This window comes from Zingiber officinale, chromosome 5B (genome assembly GCF_018446385.1).
Source record: "Zingiber officinale cultivar Zhangliang chromosome 5B, Zo_v1.1, whole genome shotgun sequence".
Taxonomy (NCBI): Eukaryota; Viridiplantae; Streptophyta; class Magnoliopsida; order Zingiberales; family Zingiberaceae; genus Zingiber; species Zingiber officinale.
The window spans coordinates 23283940-23304139 of NC_055995.1; the positions used below are offsets into that span (position 1 = coordinate 23283940).

At 36.0% G+C, this 20200-nt stretch overlaps 1 protein-coding gene and 1 pseudogene across 1 annotated transcript; one reads left to right on the top strand and one right to left on the bottom strand.

Moving 5' to 3' along the window:
* Positions 1-3250: 3250 nt before the first annotated feature.
* Positions 3251-17711, bottom strand: LOC121986566. Its single transcript, XM_042540530.1, has 6 exons — positions 17375-17711; positions 4657-4760; positions 4509-4596; positions 4263-4343; positions 3754-4154; positions 3251-3541 (listed from the first exon to the last, which is right to left on the bottom strand). Exons 1-6 carry the CDS (start codon positions 17709-17711, stop codon positions 3251-3253), a joined length of 1302 nt encoding a protein of 433 aa, XP_042396464.1.
* Positions 17712-19116: 1405 nt separating this feature from the next.
* The window catches only part of LOC121986567, a 39637-nt pseudogene continuing 38553 nt past the window's right edge, over positions 19117-20200 (top strand).

Sequence of the window (20200 nt, forward strand, 5' to 3'; positions counted from 1 at the left end):
AATATGCACATATTATTTTGCATTCATATTATTTTTTTACTCCCCCAATAATGGTGCAGCCACAAGACACTTGGTAGATTAACTAAACATTTAGGATGAAAAATTTAGATTAACTCGGTTTTTAGGTAGGCGTACTATAAATATTTTCCTATAATAGAATGAAAAATTTATAATGTTAGTTGCTGGATGAGGACATATTTTAGGTGCAGGCCATCGGTGGAAACAAATTACTTGGACTACTGATTATCACTTCCCAAGCACACCAAGTGGCAGCACCCTACCGAAGGATCTGGTCGCATAAAAAAGGGAGGGAGAGAGAAAGAGGTGGCGACCGAAGGAAGACCAGAAGAGGAGCGGCTGATGGACTACCCCTCTCCCTTCTCCTAATTGCTCCCTATGCCCTCATCTACCTCCGCATCATATATATACATATATATATATATATATATATATATATATATACAGAAGTGCTATGCTGCGGACAAAACCGTGCGGACCGCTGCGGACATGCCTTCCTGATCGGCCACCAGTCCGATCAGGGAACCTCCTGATCGGTCTCTGGACCGATCAGGGAACCGATCATTTTCTGATCGGTCTACAGACCGATCAGGAGGATCCCTGATCGGATTGGTGACCGATCAGGAAGGCATGTCCGCAGCGATCCGCACGATTTTGCCCGCAGCATGGCACTTCTGTATATATATATATATATAAAATCTTATTACGGACAAAAGACAATTGACTTGTCTTGGCATTCGAAGAACATGTGATCGATGTTCAAAGAGGTAGCACCTTTGATACTAGAAATCCAATTTGAATTTTTCTTGCGCATCTCCACTTTAAGGAGTTGCAAGTTGAAAAGTCTTAAGTTTGTAATGTTACACCAAAGGGAGGATTAATTAGCTGATTGGATACACTTTAAATAAATAATTGGTATATGATTGACAATATGCAGAATCAGTATTTTTTATTTTCTTAAGTAGCTTTGATTTGCGTCACTCAATAACTAGGAAGATTATTTTAATATATGCGGGTGAGAGATTTCAATTGAGTGGGTGGAAGATGGCGTTTGAATAACCACCGTTCGTGTGACTGTAACATCAATCTTAAAAACTGGCTGACATAGCCAAGTTGATATTTAAATAGTAAATTATCATAGAAAAATAAAAATAAATTATCATATAAAAATAGGGATAAAAGAAATAATTTGTTAGAGAATAAAATCTTTTCCATTTAAAGAGATCACTCGTTCATCATGATTACTCTCTTTAGTTTATTGTGAGATGGTGCTTGAGATAAGCGAGTTATCTTTTCCGACAATAGTAACATTAATCTTAAATAGAAATTCACCTCCTCATTCTCCCACGGTGAAGCGGTAAGAGATAAGACATTATATTTAAGATTCAAATTTTAGATAGAACAATATTAACTATTGAGACGGTTGGACTACCACCTTAGAAATAGTTGCATTTTTAAATTTATATATTTATTTATCCATTGATAATGTTTGTTGAGAAAAAATAAACTTTTGAAAAAGCAAAGGATGAGGATGAGCTAGTGCAAGTTCCATTTTAGTGATGTCAATTTGACTACGATGGTTGATAGGGACGTGCAATTGCGGCTCCCTACGCCGTGCGTTGTGGTTTTGGACCTTTTGGTAAAAGCTCCTCGTTATAAAAATACTTTCTAAATAAGATTATATCGGAGGGGGTAGATGACCGTACCAATTAGTGATGTCAAACATGAATCCAATTCGATGATTAGATCTTAGTTAATTTAAGAAAAAAAATAGATTTAAATTGAGAGTTTTTGGATTCGGGTCGAATTTGAGTTTGAGTTTGAGTTGGAGTGCTCTCAGGTTGGAAATTTTTGGTAGGTTTTAATGGATATTTTTTAGTTAAATTAAATTTTATTTTAAAAATTAAAATACTTCTACGTATATCAATATCAATCTTAGTATGAAAATGATAAAGTATTGAGATAAAAATAAAAGATTATAGAGAAAATAGTCTTAAAAAGTCATTTTTAATAAGGTTATTCGAGTTATTCAGGTCGGGTTTGGAGTGGTCAGATTCGAGTTCGGATTTAAAGGTTTCGGATTGTATTAGGATACAAGTCGGATTCAGGTTGAGATTTTTTATAATTTTTTTTTTCAATTCAACTCAAATATAATCCGATCTATCCAAATTGACACCGTATTGCCAACCATGATCTCACCTAATTCGGACAATACGTGATAATATTTGGACCACAATAGATTTAGTCTACCAGCCAGGCAACTTAGACAGTATCGGGCAAACGCTAAAAGACTAAACTTGACCTAAATATTTAACTATATAAAAAAATTAAAATAAAAATATATAAAGATTTGACGCATAAAAACTAGGGCCCATGCGAGCTTGGATACGACTCAACTTGGATTGTGAATAAGCTAAGTCGAATCAAGTTTTAGGGTGTTCAAACTTATTTAATAAAATAATCGAGTCAAAATAAGTCGAGTCGAGCCTAAAATGAACCAAGTTGTTAAAATAATTGTTCAAATTTGGCATGGTTTCTTTTTTATAAACTTAAGCTTGGTTTGAGCTTAGCTTGAGCTTCGTTTATTTAGATGTTATCAAGCGCTCAATTTAAGTTTGTTTGATTGTTTGAAAATTTAACATTTTAAGTTTATTTGATTAGTTATTGAGTTTAATAATACAAATTATTTATTTTCTCTATTTAATTTAGTAAGTTGATAAGAGTTTTATTGATGAACATAGTTCATAACGTTGTTCAAGTTTTTTCGTTTAGTTAAACGAGTTGTTTAAGCTTTTTCATTTAATTGATGTTGCATATATTGAATGAACATAAACAAACTCTTACCAAGTCAAACATCAAACTTGTTCAGGAATATTTGGTTCATTTACCACCTTGGACTCAAGCAGGGGCGGATCTAGAGATAAATTTTAATGAGGGCTAATAGAATATTTTTTACAATATAATAAATATATTTAATAACAAAAAGTTCAATTTGGCATCATAAAAAGATAAAATACTAAATTAATAAATTACAATTAGACTATTGCTTATTGAAGTATTGATTAATACTTGGTGACATATTAAGTGGTTGTTGGATAAGAAAGAGGAGGCAATTGCATCCTGCGGCTTTTCATCTTTTGAAAACGCTGTAATATTTGCTCATTTCAATTGTTGAAAAGATACTCTTCTCGATGTATACGACTAGACTACCATTCATCCACTCGTCTCCCATTCAGTTACCTGAATCAATCTTTATCGTCTTCATCATAGAAAATACTCTTTCAACAGAAGCAGTCGCAACTGGTAAAACTAATGTCATCTCAACCAGACAATAAACCAATGGATAAACTTGATTTTTTAGAGTTTCAACAATTTTCTGTGCAAAACTTCCCAAATCTTCAATTCCAGAAAAATTTGGATCCTGTCGTATATTATGAATGAAATTCTGAAGTTGTTGCTCAATAACTATATAACCATTTGTTGAGAAGTCCTCAGAATATAAATGACAAAGTCGAACTAGTTTCTAAACATTGAATTCAGAAAAAGAATTCCTCAGATGAAGACATGCTATACAACTAAGCAATTATGTGCCAACTTCTGAAAAGCGAGTATTCATCTCTTGTATAACTAAATCAACAATCTAACATTGTAATTTGCAACAATAATAATTAATAAGTAAAGAAAATCTTATTGACGAATATAATAATAATAAAATAATTTTTTTAGAAATAATACCGGATAGAAAATCTCCACACGATAATAATGTAAATTGGTGATGACTTGCCTTCTACGCCTACTACGACCGCCAATCAAACAATTATCTTTCATCTTCGGCACTTGGATCTCATTCAACTCACAAAATGTGTTGACTTTATCTGTAATTGTATACCATCCTTCTTCCCTAAATATTTGAAATTGATCTTTCACACTCTTAATCAAACTTATGGCTTGGACAATATTTTGATCCTTTTGTTGTAACACAAGTGACAACTCATGTGTCATTCCCAATATCATCTTCATCAAGTGCAACATGAAAACAAACTCATAATTCTCCATTTTCTGAATCAAACTTTTGGCAACCCCTCTACCATCAAAAGAACTAGAATCATCACAAATATTCTCCAACACTTGTATCACTGAAGGTCACATAGATAATAGATGAGACAATGTCAAGTAGTGTGATCCCCAACGAGTATCTCCTGGCCTTACTAAATTAGTTTCTTGATTTTTGCCACTGCACATACGAATCTCTCCACCCTCCAACATTGCAACAATCCTATCATCTTCAATTTGCCTAAGTTGATCTCTTCTTTTACATGATCCTCCTGTCGTATTGACAATCATAGTGACATAATTAAAAAAATCACTCGCATTGAGATTACTCTTGGCGACAACAACAATAACTAACTATAATTGGTGAGAAAAACAATGAATATACCTTGCATATGGGTTTTTTTGCAAAATGAGAGATTTCAACCTATTAAATTCACCTCGCATATTTGAAGCTCCATCATATCCTTGACCTCTCAGTCTAGATAATGGCAATCCATGTTTCACAAATAAAGCATCGATAGCATCCTTCAAAGAATGAGAGCTAGTGTTAGATACATGTACAATTGCAAGGAATCGTTCAGTCACCTGCCCTCTTTTGTTCACATATCTCAATACAACTCTCATTTGCTCCTTCACTGAAATGTCTCGAGATTCATCAACCATTAAGGAGAAAACATTGTTTCCAATATCTTCAATTATGGAAAGTGTGATCTTAGAGGCACAAGCACGCGTAAGGTCTTTTTGAATTGTTGGAGAAATCATTTGATTGTTTTTCGGGAGCATTTTGATTAACAACCTTTGAAACTTCCTCATTTTGTTGACTGTGCCATTGAAGCAATTCAAGAAAATTTCCTCTATTTAAAGAATTACTTGACTCATCATGTCCACAAAAAGACAGTCTCTGCTTCAAAAGAAATCGCGTAACATCCAACATTACTGTTAAACGGGTGCGATAAGAAACCTCTATATCTCACCCATGTGCTCGTAACATATTTGATGTCTTTGATCTTGAAAAAATTTAAACTATACTCTAGCATGATTGTGACAACTATCTACGACACCATTATGCAAATTAAATCTTTCTAAAATATTTTTCCAATTAATGAATCCCGTTTTTACATCCTCTTTATATCGACCTCCTTTATTTGATGGTTTAAAAAGATAACACCATAAGCAAAACGCCGCATCTTTTGATATGCTATATTCTAGTCATGTATATATTTTATACCAACTATCTTGGAAACTCCTTTCTTGATTACCAAAAGTTCTTTTTGGATATATATGCTCAATTGGTTGACAAGGCCCCCTAGTCAAGTACTCTCTTCGGACTTGATCTCGAATAGAAATATCAAACTCTTTAATTAATTTTCGTAATCCCGGATCACTAACGATATCATTTAAATCTAATTCCACATGAGGTTAAATTTCCACAGCTTCACTAATATTAGAATCATTGGAAGAACCCTCACGAAAACGTTTAGGTTTAAAAAATCTCTCCATAATCTACATAAATAAATAATTAAAAATAAAGTCATGTACATTATGTAATTAAATTAATATTCAAAATTAATTTAAACCCTAAACCCCCTAATTTAAATTGAAATAAAAAAGTAAAAAAATAGGAATGGTAAAAAAAATTAACCTTGAATTATGTGCATGACTTGAGCGGTGGTGGCCTAGTGGGGGGCTTCCCAATAAGACAATGACTCTGTAAAATAAGCGAGAAATCGAGAAAATAACACAATCGGTTTAGTATTTACCTCGAATAGCACTGAATAATATTGATTTTCATACTTGGTAGTTGGTAGTCAATAGAACAATTTAAAATAGAAGAGATCAAGAGAACAAAGTCACACACAATCCAATCAATGAATCAACATAAGAAAAAAACAAAAGTAAAGAAACAACTAGAGAGGGAGGCGGTGGACCTAGTGGGCGGCTGCTGCAGACTGCAGTCGGCAATCAGTGGATCGGCGGTTGACAGACTGGTGGCCAGTGGACCGACGGACAGCGGACGACAAACGGCAAACGACAGTCGACGGACGACGGATGGGCGATGGCAAAGAAAAAATGTGCAACGAACGAAGCACTGAGGAGTGAGGCGGAGTCACGATTCTCACGAAGAGGGAGAGCAGCGCAAATGCAACGAAGAGAAAAAAAGTAGATGACCTATTGGGCCTGGGCTACATCTTTTAGCCTGCAAAGTGAGACCTATGTATTTTATTTATAAAAAAAAAAAAAAATCGATGAAAACCTTCTTTGGCTTGCGTTTCTATCGGACGTCAAGAAGATTTCTATCAGACGCCGAACTTCTCACGCCACGGACTCCTTGTTGGCCCCTTCTCCGACAAATCTTGGCGAGGGCTTTAGCCCCCTCCAACCCTTGCCTAGATCCGCCCTTGACTCAAGTAGACTGATGATGAACTCTAAAGTTATCTGTGCTAAGGTAAAATGCTCCCATAATTTATCTATATTTATTGTAAGATTGATGATAATGAATTATTTGGGATAAGCAATATCATTTTTGTTCTCCGAGCATTTATACTTGAACATTCCATGAGAAATCAAAATAAAACTCCAACCACCTCGCCCAATTGATCTATTTTGATTTTTAAAAAAATACTTTTTTTTAACATAAGATATCTAGCACTTCTAGCTAATTAATTATGGGATGATCAATTTAGTCCCATAAAATTTTTTTACTAACAATTAGAGTAAATCTAAAAATACTTATAGCGAGTGGCCCAATAATCCAACATCCCAAGTTTATCATTCCATCGGAAGAAAATATCTTACAATGTGTTATAACTAAGAATCGAATCATGAATATTTGAAAAACTACATGAGCATCCTACACCATTATCCGAGGTAAAAAAAAGTCCCCTCGGGACAGTCTAGTGGTTAGCGCATGAGGTGCTACCACCATGAGGTCTGAGGTTCGAATCACGTCATAGCTGAGGTAAATATCTCCCTCATGCGTCAATCATTATTTCTAAAGCTAGTAACCACCTGTGATTTATCTCCTTCGTGTTGACTTTAGGATAAGTTAGCGGAAGCGCTGGATGTAAATGTAATCACCTTTTATCATCATTATCCGAGGCAAAAATAAGAAACTTAAAAATATATATTTTTGTTGTTGTAACCGGTCCAACATTCTATCATTTTTATCCACATATTCTAATAATTTTAGATGAGAGTAATGTATACAGGTGCTACCAAATCCATTTTGACATTTTTTACCTTTAATATTACCTGGATACTTTTGTTGGCACAATTGATGTAAGTGATAGCATCCGGTCCAACATTCTATCATTTTTATCCACATATTCTAATAATTTTAGATGAGAGTAATGTATACAGGTGCTACCAAATCCATTTTGACATTTTTTACCTTTAATATTACCTGGATACTTTTGTTGGCACAATTGATGTAAGTGATAGCATCCCGTCAGTTTTTTTTATATATAATTAAGATGTTTGGACTTTGGGCTCAATTGATCCTCAATTAATTTTGATGATGAATGATCTTTTCCCTGATTTGCTCATCAAATAAATCTGAAAGTACAGCCAGATCCAGCCTAATAGCTAACTTTCTAAATTTTTTATTCCATTAGAGAAAGTTATCTTGTAATACGTCATAATTGGAATTTGAACTACATGTTTGAGAGTAAGTTGAATGCTATTGATTCCTTTAGTAATGTGAGGATGTGATTATTGTGCCTCTTTAGTTGGGTTGAGAGGCATGCCAAGATATTAGGATTAAGGGATTGTAGTTGCCAAACAAGTTTTTGCAATAGACGATCTAGTGGATAATGGAGATAAATGACCATTGAGAACCCTTCTCAATGGAAATGGCTCTCTGGCTCATGACGCAAGGATGTGACCAACGATCTCCTACCACGAAATCTCCCTCGCCTCCCCTGACAAAATCAACTCCTCTCCCGTTCAGTATGACTCCTTCAAAAATTCCTACTCCTCCCTTCCTTTGGCATCGACTTTCTACTACAAAGAACAGGTGAAATATTCAAAATTTATTAGATGAAAAATTCAAAATTGCACAGAAGAGATCTGCCATTTCCTCGGCCATCTGATACAACCAAGTGCAGGTTCACGTCCCTGATGATTCAACAAATACATCTCTCCCCCACTTTCCTTTCACCAACGTTGCCACCACATTTCCTGTTTGCACCGAACCATGGCTGTCCATCTCAAGTCTCAGCCATGGCTTTAGGCCTTGTATATGAAAGAAATGGAGAAAAGAAAATGGTCTTGGCAGTTGTCAGTTAGTACCACTTAACACAGATTAGAAGCTAAAGAATTCTCTCTCATTTAAACTAATTGCATTAACAAACCTCTGAAATTAGTACAAATGTTCGATAGAAACAGAAACTTTTTGTCCTGGAAAGAACTGCTACAGGAGAGAACAGGTCAATTGTGCAGCAACAAGAAGATCCAGGCTGGAAATGCTTACCTTTTCTTGTTCATCTGTCACCCGGGATCTGATTTCATGAGGATAAAGAAAGAATCAGGAAATAGGAATTAGCAGAACAGTTAGATCTGGAATTTTTTTTAAAAAAAAATGGTAAATATAACAGGTTCCCACTAATCAAATTTGTGGGAAAACAAAAAAAAAAATTATGTGAAATCGCAAATTTGTAGATTTTGGTACAACTCTTGAGCAAATGTGCAAATTTCGTTGCATCAATCTAGACTTTCCTTAATTTTTAAAAGAATTTAATAAAATTAAATTATATTACTCCTGAGCAATAAGAAACCCAAACCTTGTAAGCCTCATTTTTCTGATGGCAAACAGAGGCCTTGACTCAACTGAACTTCTTTCATCATCTAACCATCGAGCAGAGTTAGCTCACCTCCATCTTGAGCCATGAAATTATGACACTATCCACTAAAAAACAAATAACACATGCATGCACATGAAAGTAATTACATAGAATGATTACTAGGTTTTCTCTTTGCAGCAACAAGCTAGTTTTGCACAGTTACTCCATACCCTAAACTTCAGCTACAGGAATTGTGGTTGAATTTTAGTAAACTCCTAATATAGAATTCAAGAAAGCCCCTGGTTCCCTAATAGATGTCTTACAAAACAATGCAAGATGCCAAATAGGATGAAATTTTTTATGCAAAAGTAATTTAACCAAAATGGTTACAACTTTGCAGATTTCAGTAACAGCAAGAAAAGATAATGGTTAGCATTGATGTCATGATAATCTTGAACCTATGTATCAACATTTCAAGTCATCGACATAGCCAATCAACTAAGAAGGAACTGAGTGTACATATTCATTCATCTGTTTTAAGAAGCCCTTTTAGGCACAGGCACATGTGAGTGCGTAAAAGACCATGCTTTTTTAACAACGATCAATCGTAAAATAATGTATATCAAGCAAATCAAAAATTCATTGCTTAAAACCATATTTTTGATAATCATATCAATCATGCATATGTTGGTAATACATACTTTCATCTAATTTTCTCCTTGAAAATGAATATTTTTCTGATTAGAAAACTACATATCAATGTTGAGATATGGATTTAGCAGCCATGAAGACTGATGTAAATTAGAAAAAAATATTTTAAATTTCTTAGACTTTGTAAGTTTATATTTAGCTCGATTCTCCTATTTAGGAGGATAAGTAATCTAAAGCAGTTTTATATTGGTAACTATCTTATTTAAAAGTATAGGACATTTTCAAAACAAGTGTTTAGGGTACTTTAATTTGGTTTATTTCCAAGATTGTTTCAGGTTGTGTTTTTAAAAAAAATAACAACCAACCCATGTAAGATAATCTTTTTTATTAATAATATTTCTCTTAGATGAATTTATATTATATATCATATTTTGCTACCAATTAATTTTTAAAGCAGTAATTTTACTCTCCTTTTTTTAAAAAATATTAACAAGCTGGATTAACAAGCTGAACTATAACCAAAATCTTGGTTTTGGAGGACTCAATTGAGATCAAATTAAGATTCTTTTGACTCTATTAGGTGGGCAACATGATCAGAGTCATGTAAGTCCAAATTGAACTTGACTTGAATTTGAACTTGACTTGAATTTGATTTGACTACTTTAGAGATGAACCAAAAGGGGAGCTTGACGCAATACTAAAGTGGTTGTCGTGTGACCTGGAATCACGGGTTCAAGTTACAGAAACAACCTCTTGCAATGCAAGGTAAAGTTGCATACAATAAACCCAATATGATACAACCCTTCCCCAGGACCCGCATTGGCCGGAGTTTCATGCACCGAACTGCCCTTCTTCACTGAACCAATGTTTAGTTGTGTGTGGTTTAGCTGCTGGAGTTTGAATTGAATCTATCTATTTATTCCCTTCTTTTCTCATCCCCACTGTAGTTCGCCACCTTTCTCTCCCTCTTCTCCCAATCACCCTCTTCACTTACATCACCACAAGAGCCCGATTGCAGGAGGTCGCACAATCAAAGTTGCCAACAAGCTATGCTATCTTCTCCTCATCTGGCAGACAGCCCTCCTGCTTCTCCCACCTTGATCTCGCACAATAACCCATTTGCCCTGACTCCTTTGTGACCCCAGCCAAGGCCATGATGCATCATCACGTGGTCGCTGATGATTGGTGGATTTTGTCCACCTACAGCCAATCCCAGATAATTCTCTCTCTCTCTGCTCTATCATTCCTTTCTGATTTCCATTTCTCTCTTGTTCACAATGGCAGCGATTTCTGGTGTTGTGGATGATGCAAAATGGACACTGAATAACCTATAGTCTTTTGATTTTGATCCCATTTGGATCCCTCTTCATTGCAGATTTGGGGTATGAGCAAATTACTGGAATCCCTCTTGATTGCAGATTTGGGAAATTGTTTGTCTTGTACTCCTCTTAATTCTATTATTATTTCTTTAAGTGTGTAATTGTTTGAAAACCCAATAGTTTGAGAAAGGTATTTGTTGTTTTATTATGCAAGGCAATTCACCCCCCCCTCTTGCCGGCCGCAAAGGACCTACAAATGGCATTAGAGCCCAACTACTTCAAAAAAACTAACGGCCGACCGAAGCACAAAAGAAGATGGTCGGAACAAGCATCCACCCGTCGAAGTTCGAGGGAGACTTCACACACGAGAAGAAGTAAATGGAAGTATATTTCAAAACTGATTTTGATATATATTTAATCTTAAAAAATGGTTTTGCAGTACCTACCGACAGCAAGGGCAAGTTAAAGAAAGAAGAAAACTGGACAAAGAAAGAACGACCTAAATTATGGTCAACAGAAAAGCAGAATTCCATCTACTAAGCGCGCTGCCACCACAAGAGGTCAATGAAATCGGAGTTTACAAATCAATAAAAGACCTCTGGGAAAAATTCCTGGAGTTTCATAAAGGATAATCCTAAGCCAAGCTCGCAAGAAGAGATCTACTTCGGAAGATTGAAGGAAGGTGAAACGGTCCTTCAACTGCACGCCAAGCTAAAGGAATTGATCACCAAACTCACGAATATCGGAAAAAAGATAACCAACCGAGATTTGCTAAGGTATGTGCTTAATGCTTTTCCTAGAACACCTGAATGGTCAACTCTGAAGGGGAGTCTTGCGCAACGGCAAAGTTGTTGCTTTGTGATCAAAAGGTCACGGGTTCGAATCCTGAAAACAGTCTCTTGCAAAAAGCAGGGTAAGGCTGCGTACAATGAATCCTTCCCCGAGACCCCACATAGCGGGAGCTTCGTGCACCGGGCTTCCCTTTTTTACCTGAATGGTCAACTCTAGTAGATGCATATTACATCTCTGGAAATTTAGAGATAAGTAATTTAGTAAAATTATTTTCTACTTTTGAAATTCATAAGTCTAGATATGCAGATCTAAAGGAGTCAAAGCAGAACATTGCCTTAAAAGTAAAAATGGATGAACCAGATTTCGAAACATCTCTCAACGATGACAAAGCGACATTTTTGGTAAGAAAGTTTACAAAGTTTTTTAGAACTAATAAATTCAATCAAGTGCAAGATAAAATAAGAAAAAGGAGAGTGGGATGTTATCACTGCAATGAAGACTTAGAGATTAAGTCTAGAGGCGGGTACATTTTGATTTTGTATTACATGCATTTTTATTTACATGTTATTAATTGTAAATCATGTACTCTGATTTATTTTGGTTTACCCTAACTTAACTTGGGTTGCTCACATCAAAAAGGGGGAGATTGTAAGTACTCCGTGATAGTTTTGATGTGATCAACCAAGTCAAATTAAGTCCTGTTGTGTTTTGATCCTTGCAGGAACTTAGAAGCACAAGAAGTCGAGTGAAAGATGCAATTAAGGATGGCACGAGAAGTTGACGTGCTCAGTGCATCCGAGGGACGAGTTGTTGCAGAAGAGTACGCTGGCAGACGAGAAGGAAGTGCGCGACATTTTCGAGGGACGAGAAGTTAAAGCGGAAGATTACTCGAGAAGGCCGGAAGAAGGATTCAGGTGAGACCAATCCCGGATGGCCAAAATCACCCAAGCGAGCGGAGCCGGAGCAAAAGCTCGGATAAAAAATCAACCCGGAGTTGACTCTTGTCCGAGCACCCGAAGCTGCTCCGGGTGTCGAGACCACTTTAGTGCTAACCGGGGAGCCTCGACTCCTCAACGCTACGAATCAGCGTCAGCAATGGTCCAGGCGCCCGGAGTGGGTCCAGGCGCCCGGAGCGGAATAAAATTTTATCCCATGTCCGTTGCATAGCCGTTTGCGAGAAGATAAGATTTGTCATGCTAGGGGCACCCAGAGAGGGTCCGGGGGACTGGACCCACATCAACAAATAGTTAGTTTCGACCAGTGAGTTAGAAATAGAGCCCTAATCTTCTCCATTTCGAACAACACACTTTGTACTTCGAATCTCTTTCTGTTTTTCACTTCCAAGCTTTATTTCCGTGTACGAGGCTTCTTCGCCTCCGACGTTTTGTTCGAAAAGAAAATCTTCATAATGAGCTTATTTTCCTTAGAGTAGCAATCCTCTGATTGCCAACCAAGTAAATTGTTTGTGTCGTACTCCTCTTAATTCTATTATTATTTCTTTAAGTGTGTAATTGTTTGAAAGCCCGATAGTTTGAGAAAGGTATTCGTTGTTTTATTGTGCTGGGCAATTCCCCCCCCCCCCGTCGACCGCAAGGGACCTACATGAACAAGTTACTGGGATCCCTCTTGATTGTAGATTTAGGGTATGAGCAAATTACTTTGTCCGATCCAGAGGATCTTGTGATCGAAAGTTGTCCGGAAACTGATTAAACTACGTAAGGATTCCTCATTCCTTGTTCTTCTTGGTTGTGATCTAGGTTAGCCATCAGATTTCAGATCTTGACCTTTCCTTGCTTCTATGATGAATCCAGCAGTATTACTTTGGATTTGGCTTGGATCCATTTGAAACTCCATTCAGATTTGACTACCCTGTAATAAGGGCGAATTGTTTGTGATCCCCCTTCCTTGTGATGTTTGATTACTGTTTTCTAGTGATTCTAACAGTTAGGTTGACTTCTTAAGGATGGTAGACATCTTGTTCCTAGATGTGTTTGTACACTGGATCACATGTGATACTACTTGTTCCTTGTAGAGGGTATTGCTATTTTTCTTGGGTAATTTAGGGATTTTAGGGTCGTTTTGTAAGGGGTTTTCAGTTTAATTTATGTTATGTTAATTGGATCAAGATCGGATCTAATGATTTAGAGTATCGCTTGATCTTTAGATTTATTATTGTTAATATGATAGGGAACCTTTCTAAGTCGTTCCTTTGATTGTTGTTTACAGGTTCTTCCAAGAGGAGCACTTTGACCTTCTTTAACCTGGTTCTTAGCTATTAGAGATAAAAAAATTCCTTTCTTGATCACTACTAATAGTTTCTTGTGCATGAAAATACCTAGTTCTTAAGTACTGTTAGAGGTGGATGAATTCCTTTCTTGATCCCCTAACAACATGTACTAATCATGTATTATTAACATGTGGGTCATATCTAGGGGAGTTTTCAATTTATAACATAATGTTATAGTTACATACCTAACTTATATCGTTTTACCTTCTATATTCCATGTTTTATTAAGATTTTTTTTTTTTTTTTGATAATCTAGGTATCCAACTCTTATGATCCAACTAATCCAAGCGACCTGCCCGGCCTATAGAAGTTTACCACTGGTCATCAAGGTAAATCGGGAAGCACAAATGGGTCTTGACGGTGTCACAAGTTTTTCAAACTCCCCATGTATAATGTGACCCGGTGAGATTTGAACCCTTGTTGCCTAGGGAGCCTGCCCCACCTCTAACCATCGCACTATTGCCCCAGGGACGTATTCTGATATTTTCATGCTTCTTAAATGCCATACATTAGATTCTGAGATTAGTTGTTAATTTAATGTGACTATTACTAAATGGCGACATATTAATCCTTCACACTAAACATGTTTTAAATATCAAATAATTTCAAATGCATGAACTATAACAGTGAATAAGCAGCTATATGAGTGGTAAAATAAATGCTGAAAATCAAATAATACAACACTAGCCATGATTAGGGCTCCTAGTCACCTATGGGCTACATCGAAGCATGCATCATGTGTGATCAATTTTGTGTGCTACACTATATTGCTTCTTATCACCTGTGAGAGCTCACATGTTAGATGACACTACTTATACCATGTGGTCAATCCTTTAATGATTTACCTCTTAATGAATTTATTTATATTAAAAATAACGGTTCAAATGTATCAATATTGATATGATTAAAAGTCTGTAACCAATAATGATACAGAGATGGAAAGTAAATATATATTTAAGTGAAATTGAAATGCTTAAATGTGAATCATAATACTTGGTCTTTGAATTCTTTAATAAGATCATAATTCGATCATGTGCTCTCTATTTATTCACTTTGCAATTTTGTGCTTATTTTGTATTTTCTTTGGTCTCTAGATTTGCACGAGAGGTACTAAAGCCAAAGTTAAAACTGCTCAAAGGATACCCAGTTGTGTCAAAACCAGTTTTGTTGATTGATATCTTTGCACTTTTTATTTTTCTTCATAGCATTTCACATTCACATAGTTAACGTATTCTTCTTATACAAAATGTTTCTTTCCTTGCAAAAATCTTTGCTCATGTTCTTGCTTACACACTAAATCTGCATTGTTGCTTTGACAAATGAATAAAATGCATACTTATCTTTTGGATTATTTGTTCATCGTCCATCATGTGTTACTCCTTTCTACCTTGCGATTATGACCTTTTGGTGAATTTTCACTAGAAGGGGTACCTCCTTAGTCCTTACACTTAGAATCATGCCCCGAACATGACGATTTAAGTTTTGATGTTATATCAGTTAGTATCAAAGCTGAACCCTAGTAATTGGTGCTCTATTTTTCTCCCTATGATTGCTTCTCCACCATATCCTTCCGCAAGAACTAGCAACCAATCAGAGTTGAATGTTGATTTAATTTGCTTGTGCTTTCTCATAGCAAGGGATGTTTCTCCTCCGACAACAAATCTTTCCACTCTCGATGAAGATGACTCTAAACCTAATTGACATGTATATGGAGCTTCTTCTACCAAACGACTTGTCCTGAAATATACTAACCTTCTATAATCCATCTAGTGCCCCTTTGCAGGTGGATTCACCAAGCTCCTTCAAATCCTGACTTGAGTTCAACTATGAGACGAAAACCTAAGACACCTTCCAACCACCACTATAGATCCACAACCTCTACAATGCAGACTTGCTTGTGGGTCTTGCAAGAAGACTCCAATATCCTCCGCCATGAGAAATCTCCTCTCTTGATTACTACATTAGCATCAACTTGTAGTTCTCACCATGTGAGCTTCCCCACATATGCCACCACCTCAGCACCAATCGACGAACAGGAAAATGTGGCTTCCCCTTTTGTTGCCTTGTAACCCCCTGGTTTCTTGACAAGATTTGGTGAATTCAACACATCTCACCATCCCTCTTCTTGTGCAGAATCTCAATATGATTGCTACGGTGCATCCTTGGCACATCCAACCCATCTAGAGAAGAATCCGACTTTATCCCACCAATGATCCTTGGCCCAAATCCACTTTCACAGAGCAATCTTCCTCACTGATTCTGCATCCTAAAGACACAATCCACTTTAACATTTTCCCCTACAGCTAACCTAGCTCCCCTACTGACTAAAGAATCTCTGTGAGCGATCAAGTCATCATCCAAGTAATCCCTTCCAACCACTAATGAGAACTCTCTTCATTAAATATGTCCAATCTATCTGCCACCATGCTGTGTCATACCCACACCATATCTAGATGCTTCATCCATATGCCTCTTCCCTACTCAGATTAGATCCTTGTGAATACTCCACCCTGAACAACTGTCCCAATCCCTTTGTCACCACACTACTTCAAATCCACACCAATTTAATGTGCTTCCTCCACATGCCTCTCCCCTTCTCGGATAGATCTTTGTGAATAACCTAACCTAATATACTATTTTTGAAGACTAAATTATCCTGTCCTCTCCCCTAGCAATTTGGTTTGTAATTAGTATGAATTATCTACAGGGATTTTTGTTTATAGTTCAGGTTCTTCTTGGCGGGAAAGAATAATGCAAATTAGAGAACATATTTTCAATTTTTAAGTTTTAGACTGTGAATTTATTTTGGTAGATCCTCCTATTTAGGAGAATAAGTTATTCAAACTAGTTTCGAATTTGAAATTGTTGTTTTTAGAAGTATAAGGCTATAATTTTATTTTGATTTATTTCAAATTTGTTTGGAATCCCAATCCCTCCCATTAACACATCTTTTTCTTATTTATATTATTTTTTTATGAAATTGAGTTGGGATGCTACATGAAAGACACCACAAGAACCTCCATTTGAATTTAATACACAAAGATTACGTCTAATGTAGCTGAATACCTCCAATAACCAAAATGCTCGAAGTTCAGTCTAACCAATGCCGCATTCTGAAACTTCTGTGTAGGACTAGCTAGCCTAGCCTTTTAACTAAAGCATTGCCATACCCTGCAAGGTATGATGGTATCGATTAAACAAATCAATTTTGATCAAGCCTCTTCCTTATCAGTCTTGCTGCATACATATTAGCCTAGGCAATTTCTATAACACCAATCCTTGAATGCATTCCATGTATCATTATTTAATCCCCAAGAGAAAAATGAAAATAGAGTGGCATGATGCACACAATCACGGTATCAATTATTTGGGGGGAGAAACTAGTAGACGAAAATTCAATCTAGAAAATCTGACCTTTTTAAAAAGTTTATTCAGTTCTGCTGACGAAGGGAACTAAAAGTCGGAGCAGCGACCTCCGCGTTCCCAATCTCCATACCGAGTTGGCTCGGGGCCCTTCGGACCGCCAATCTCACCGGTGAGCTTGTTCACGCAGTCGCCATCATCATTCTCCACCACCTCATCTTTTCTAGTTCCCTCTTCCCTTTTCACTTCCTCCTTGTCAGCTTCTTCCGGCTTCAACGGGGAAGGCGGCGGATCAAACCTAGACGCCTCTTGAGACGGCGGCGGCGCAGAAGTTGCAAGGGTTCTCGCTCCCTGAAGCGCCAGCCCTAACCCTAATTTCGGTTGCACGAACTCACGCTTCGACAGCGTCAATGGCGCCGTCAGTAAGCGGTGCAGTTTGTTTGCCATCGTCGTCAGCCGTCGTCGGGTGGATGGCCAGACAAAGCGTGGCGTCCTCGCTGCCAATTCAAGGCATTAAAATAATTCACCGAAATCGAAACACGCTACCCGTGCGACGATTGGAAATCCGGTGGGACCAGAAGTTTAGTCCAATCTGTGCGACAATGTGATTTCTAGGTTAAGCTCGTTCGTTGGTGGTTGAACCATTAAGCAAGGTTTTATGTGATGCGGTCTCACACGGTTGGATAGTTAATTACAATATCTCTAATATTTTAATCAAATTCTGATTATATTCCTAAATTCTGATTTATCTCCCTTAATTTTTTTTTTTACAAAGTGCTTAACTAAAAAAATATTTTTTACTATCAAATAAATATATAAAAGATAAAAATACTAAATTAATAACGATGATAATAATAATAATAATAATATATATATATAATAATTATTTATTAATACTTACTATAAACGATAAATTAGAGAAAAATCCCTAATCACAATATTAATTTTGTATGTAATCCCCATGTCCAAAAACTTTGTTTCCACTCCCTGCATGTAAAGTATTACTTGTTTCAACTCCCTCATGCAAATATTGATATCTAAATTGCCCCTCAGATTTTTTAGGTATAAAAATTTCAAAATTGAGTACAAAAAGCCCAAAAATGAGTATAATTCTTCTTAAAGTCAGTACTTTATATTAAAAATCGAGTATATTTTCTATCAAAATTGTCCCTCTTATTTTTTAGGTATAAAAAAACTAAAAATAAGTATAATTCATGTTAAATTCAGCACTTTACATTATAATCTAGTACTCTATACTATGATCGAATATATTTTCTATCGAAATTAACCCTCATATTTTTCGGTACAAATAATATAAAAATGAGTATAATTCTTATTAAATTCAGTACATTAAACTAAAATAGAGTATATTTTGAGGTGAAAAAGAATCGTACTCAATTTGATAGAAAATATACTAGATTCTAAGTTAAGATACTCAATTTAAGAGGATTTATACTGATTTTTAGACTTTTTGTACCTAAAAATATCATGGGCAATTAGGTAAAGATGTTTGACTGAGGAGTAAAAACAAAGATTTTTATGGATGAGAACTACATGTAAAAATTTGTTTGTCAAAAGAAACTATATACAAAATTATTCTACTATCAATATTAGGTTTGGACATACAAATAAGAAGAGACAACTTCTCTAAGCTACGGGTATTCAACCGTTAAAAACATTATAAAATTTATTATTTTCAATTACGATAAAAATATCCTTCTCCAAGTGTAGAACTACCAATTGGTGCATAGTATGCTCTTTTGTCAATGCCAGGTGGTATGGCAAAGAGAAATTGGATGAGTCTTATGAAGGCACAAAGATTTCCGTAAGTTTTACAAGTCTATCGGCTGCAATGAAGAGCTCATCTGATCTGGTGTTTTGTGTAGCAAACTCCAGAGCTGACCCAATTGTTGTGAAGAAAGGTTTGGACTGGCCATGTGGACCTGGTCTCTAGCAAATTTCAGGCCAACCTTGCTATGAACAAGGAAACTTGTTAGCTTTGGCATCTATACCCTACAATGACTACTATCAGAAAGCAAGAGGCAACAGTGGAACTTGTAACTTCAATAATTCAGCCATAATCACTACTACTGACCCCTAGTAAGTTCAGCTCGGTAAATTCAGAGTTCCATGGATTTACTGTTCTATTTATTTATTTGATCAGTTACATTCATAAAACTTGAGAGTAACTTTCAGAATAATCTTCATGAACAATGTCATTATTACATGATATTTGAATTGAGTTCCTTTGTCATTGTAGGCCATGGTTCCTGCATCTTCACTGGAAGGTAAGTTTGTTGATCCATTTGATCTTATCGTTGGATGAAAAAAATCATCGCATCACCTTGTGCTGATGGCATCCATTTAAAAGTGCAGTTCCAGCGGGAAATCACCGATAAACCAACCACCTTCAAACTCAATTGACTATGGTGATCTTAACTGCCCATTGCAATTCCCAGAGAAATCTATCTGTTTCCTATGATAGTGCATCTCTAGCTTTAATATTTGAACTTGGTTATCATTCATATTAGTGAAGAGGTTTATTAAGGGGGAAGAAATGGAGATTATGATGGGAAACATTGCAGTTGTTTGATGGTGAGAGCTGTAGTTTTGTAAACCCTCAAATGACTAGTTAATGCTTTTCATAATTCCATTTCTTGAATTCAATTCTTCTCCTTTACTTGTACTTATTTTTAGCATCATAAAATTATTCTAATTACTTCAAGGTTCAAGATTACTCCAATCAATAAAATTATTTATTTTCTTAGTTATTAAGCTTGAATAATAAAGTGGAAGACTTTAAATAGTATATAAAAAAAAAGAGGAAAATATAAAATTATATATGGGTCAAGACCAAGTTAGTGGTTTTTTGATGGAGAATATGGCCCATTAGTGAGGTCTCACTCAATGCATTAGATCGTGCTTTGCACGTGACC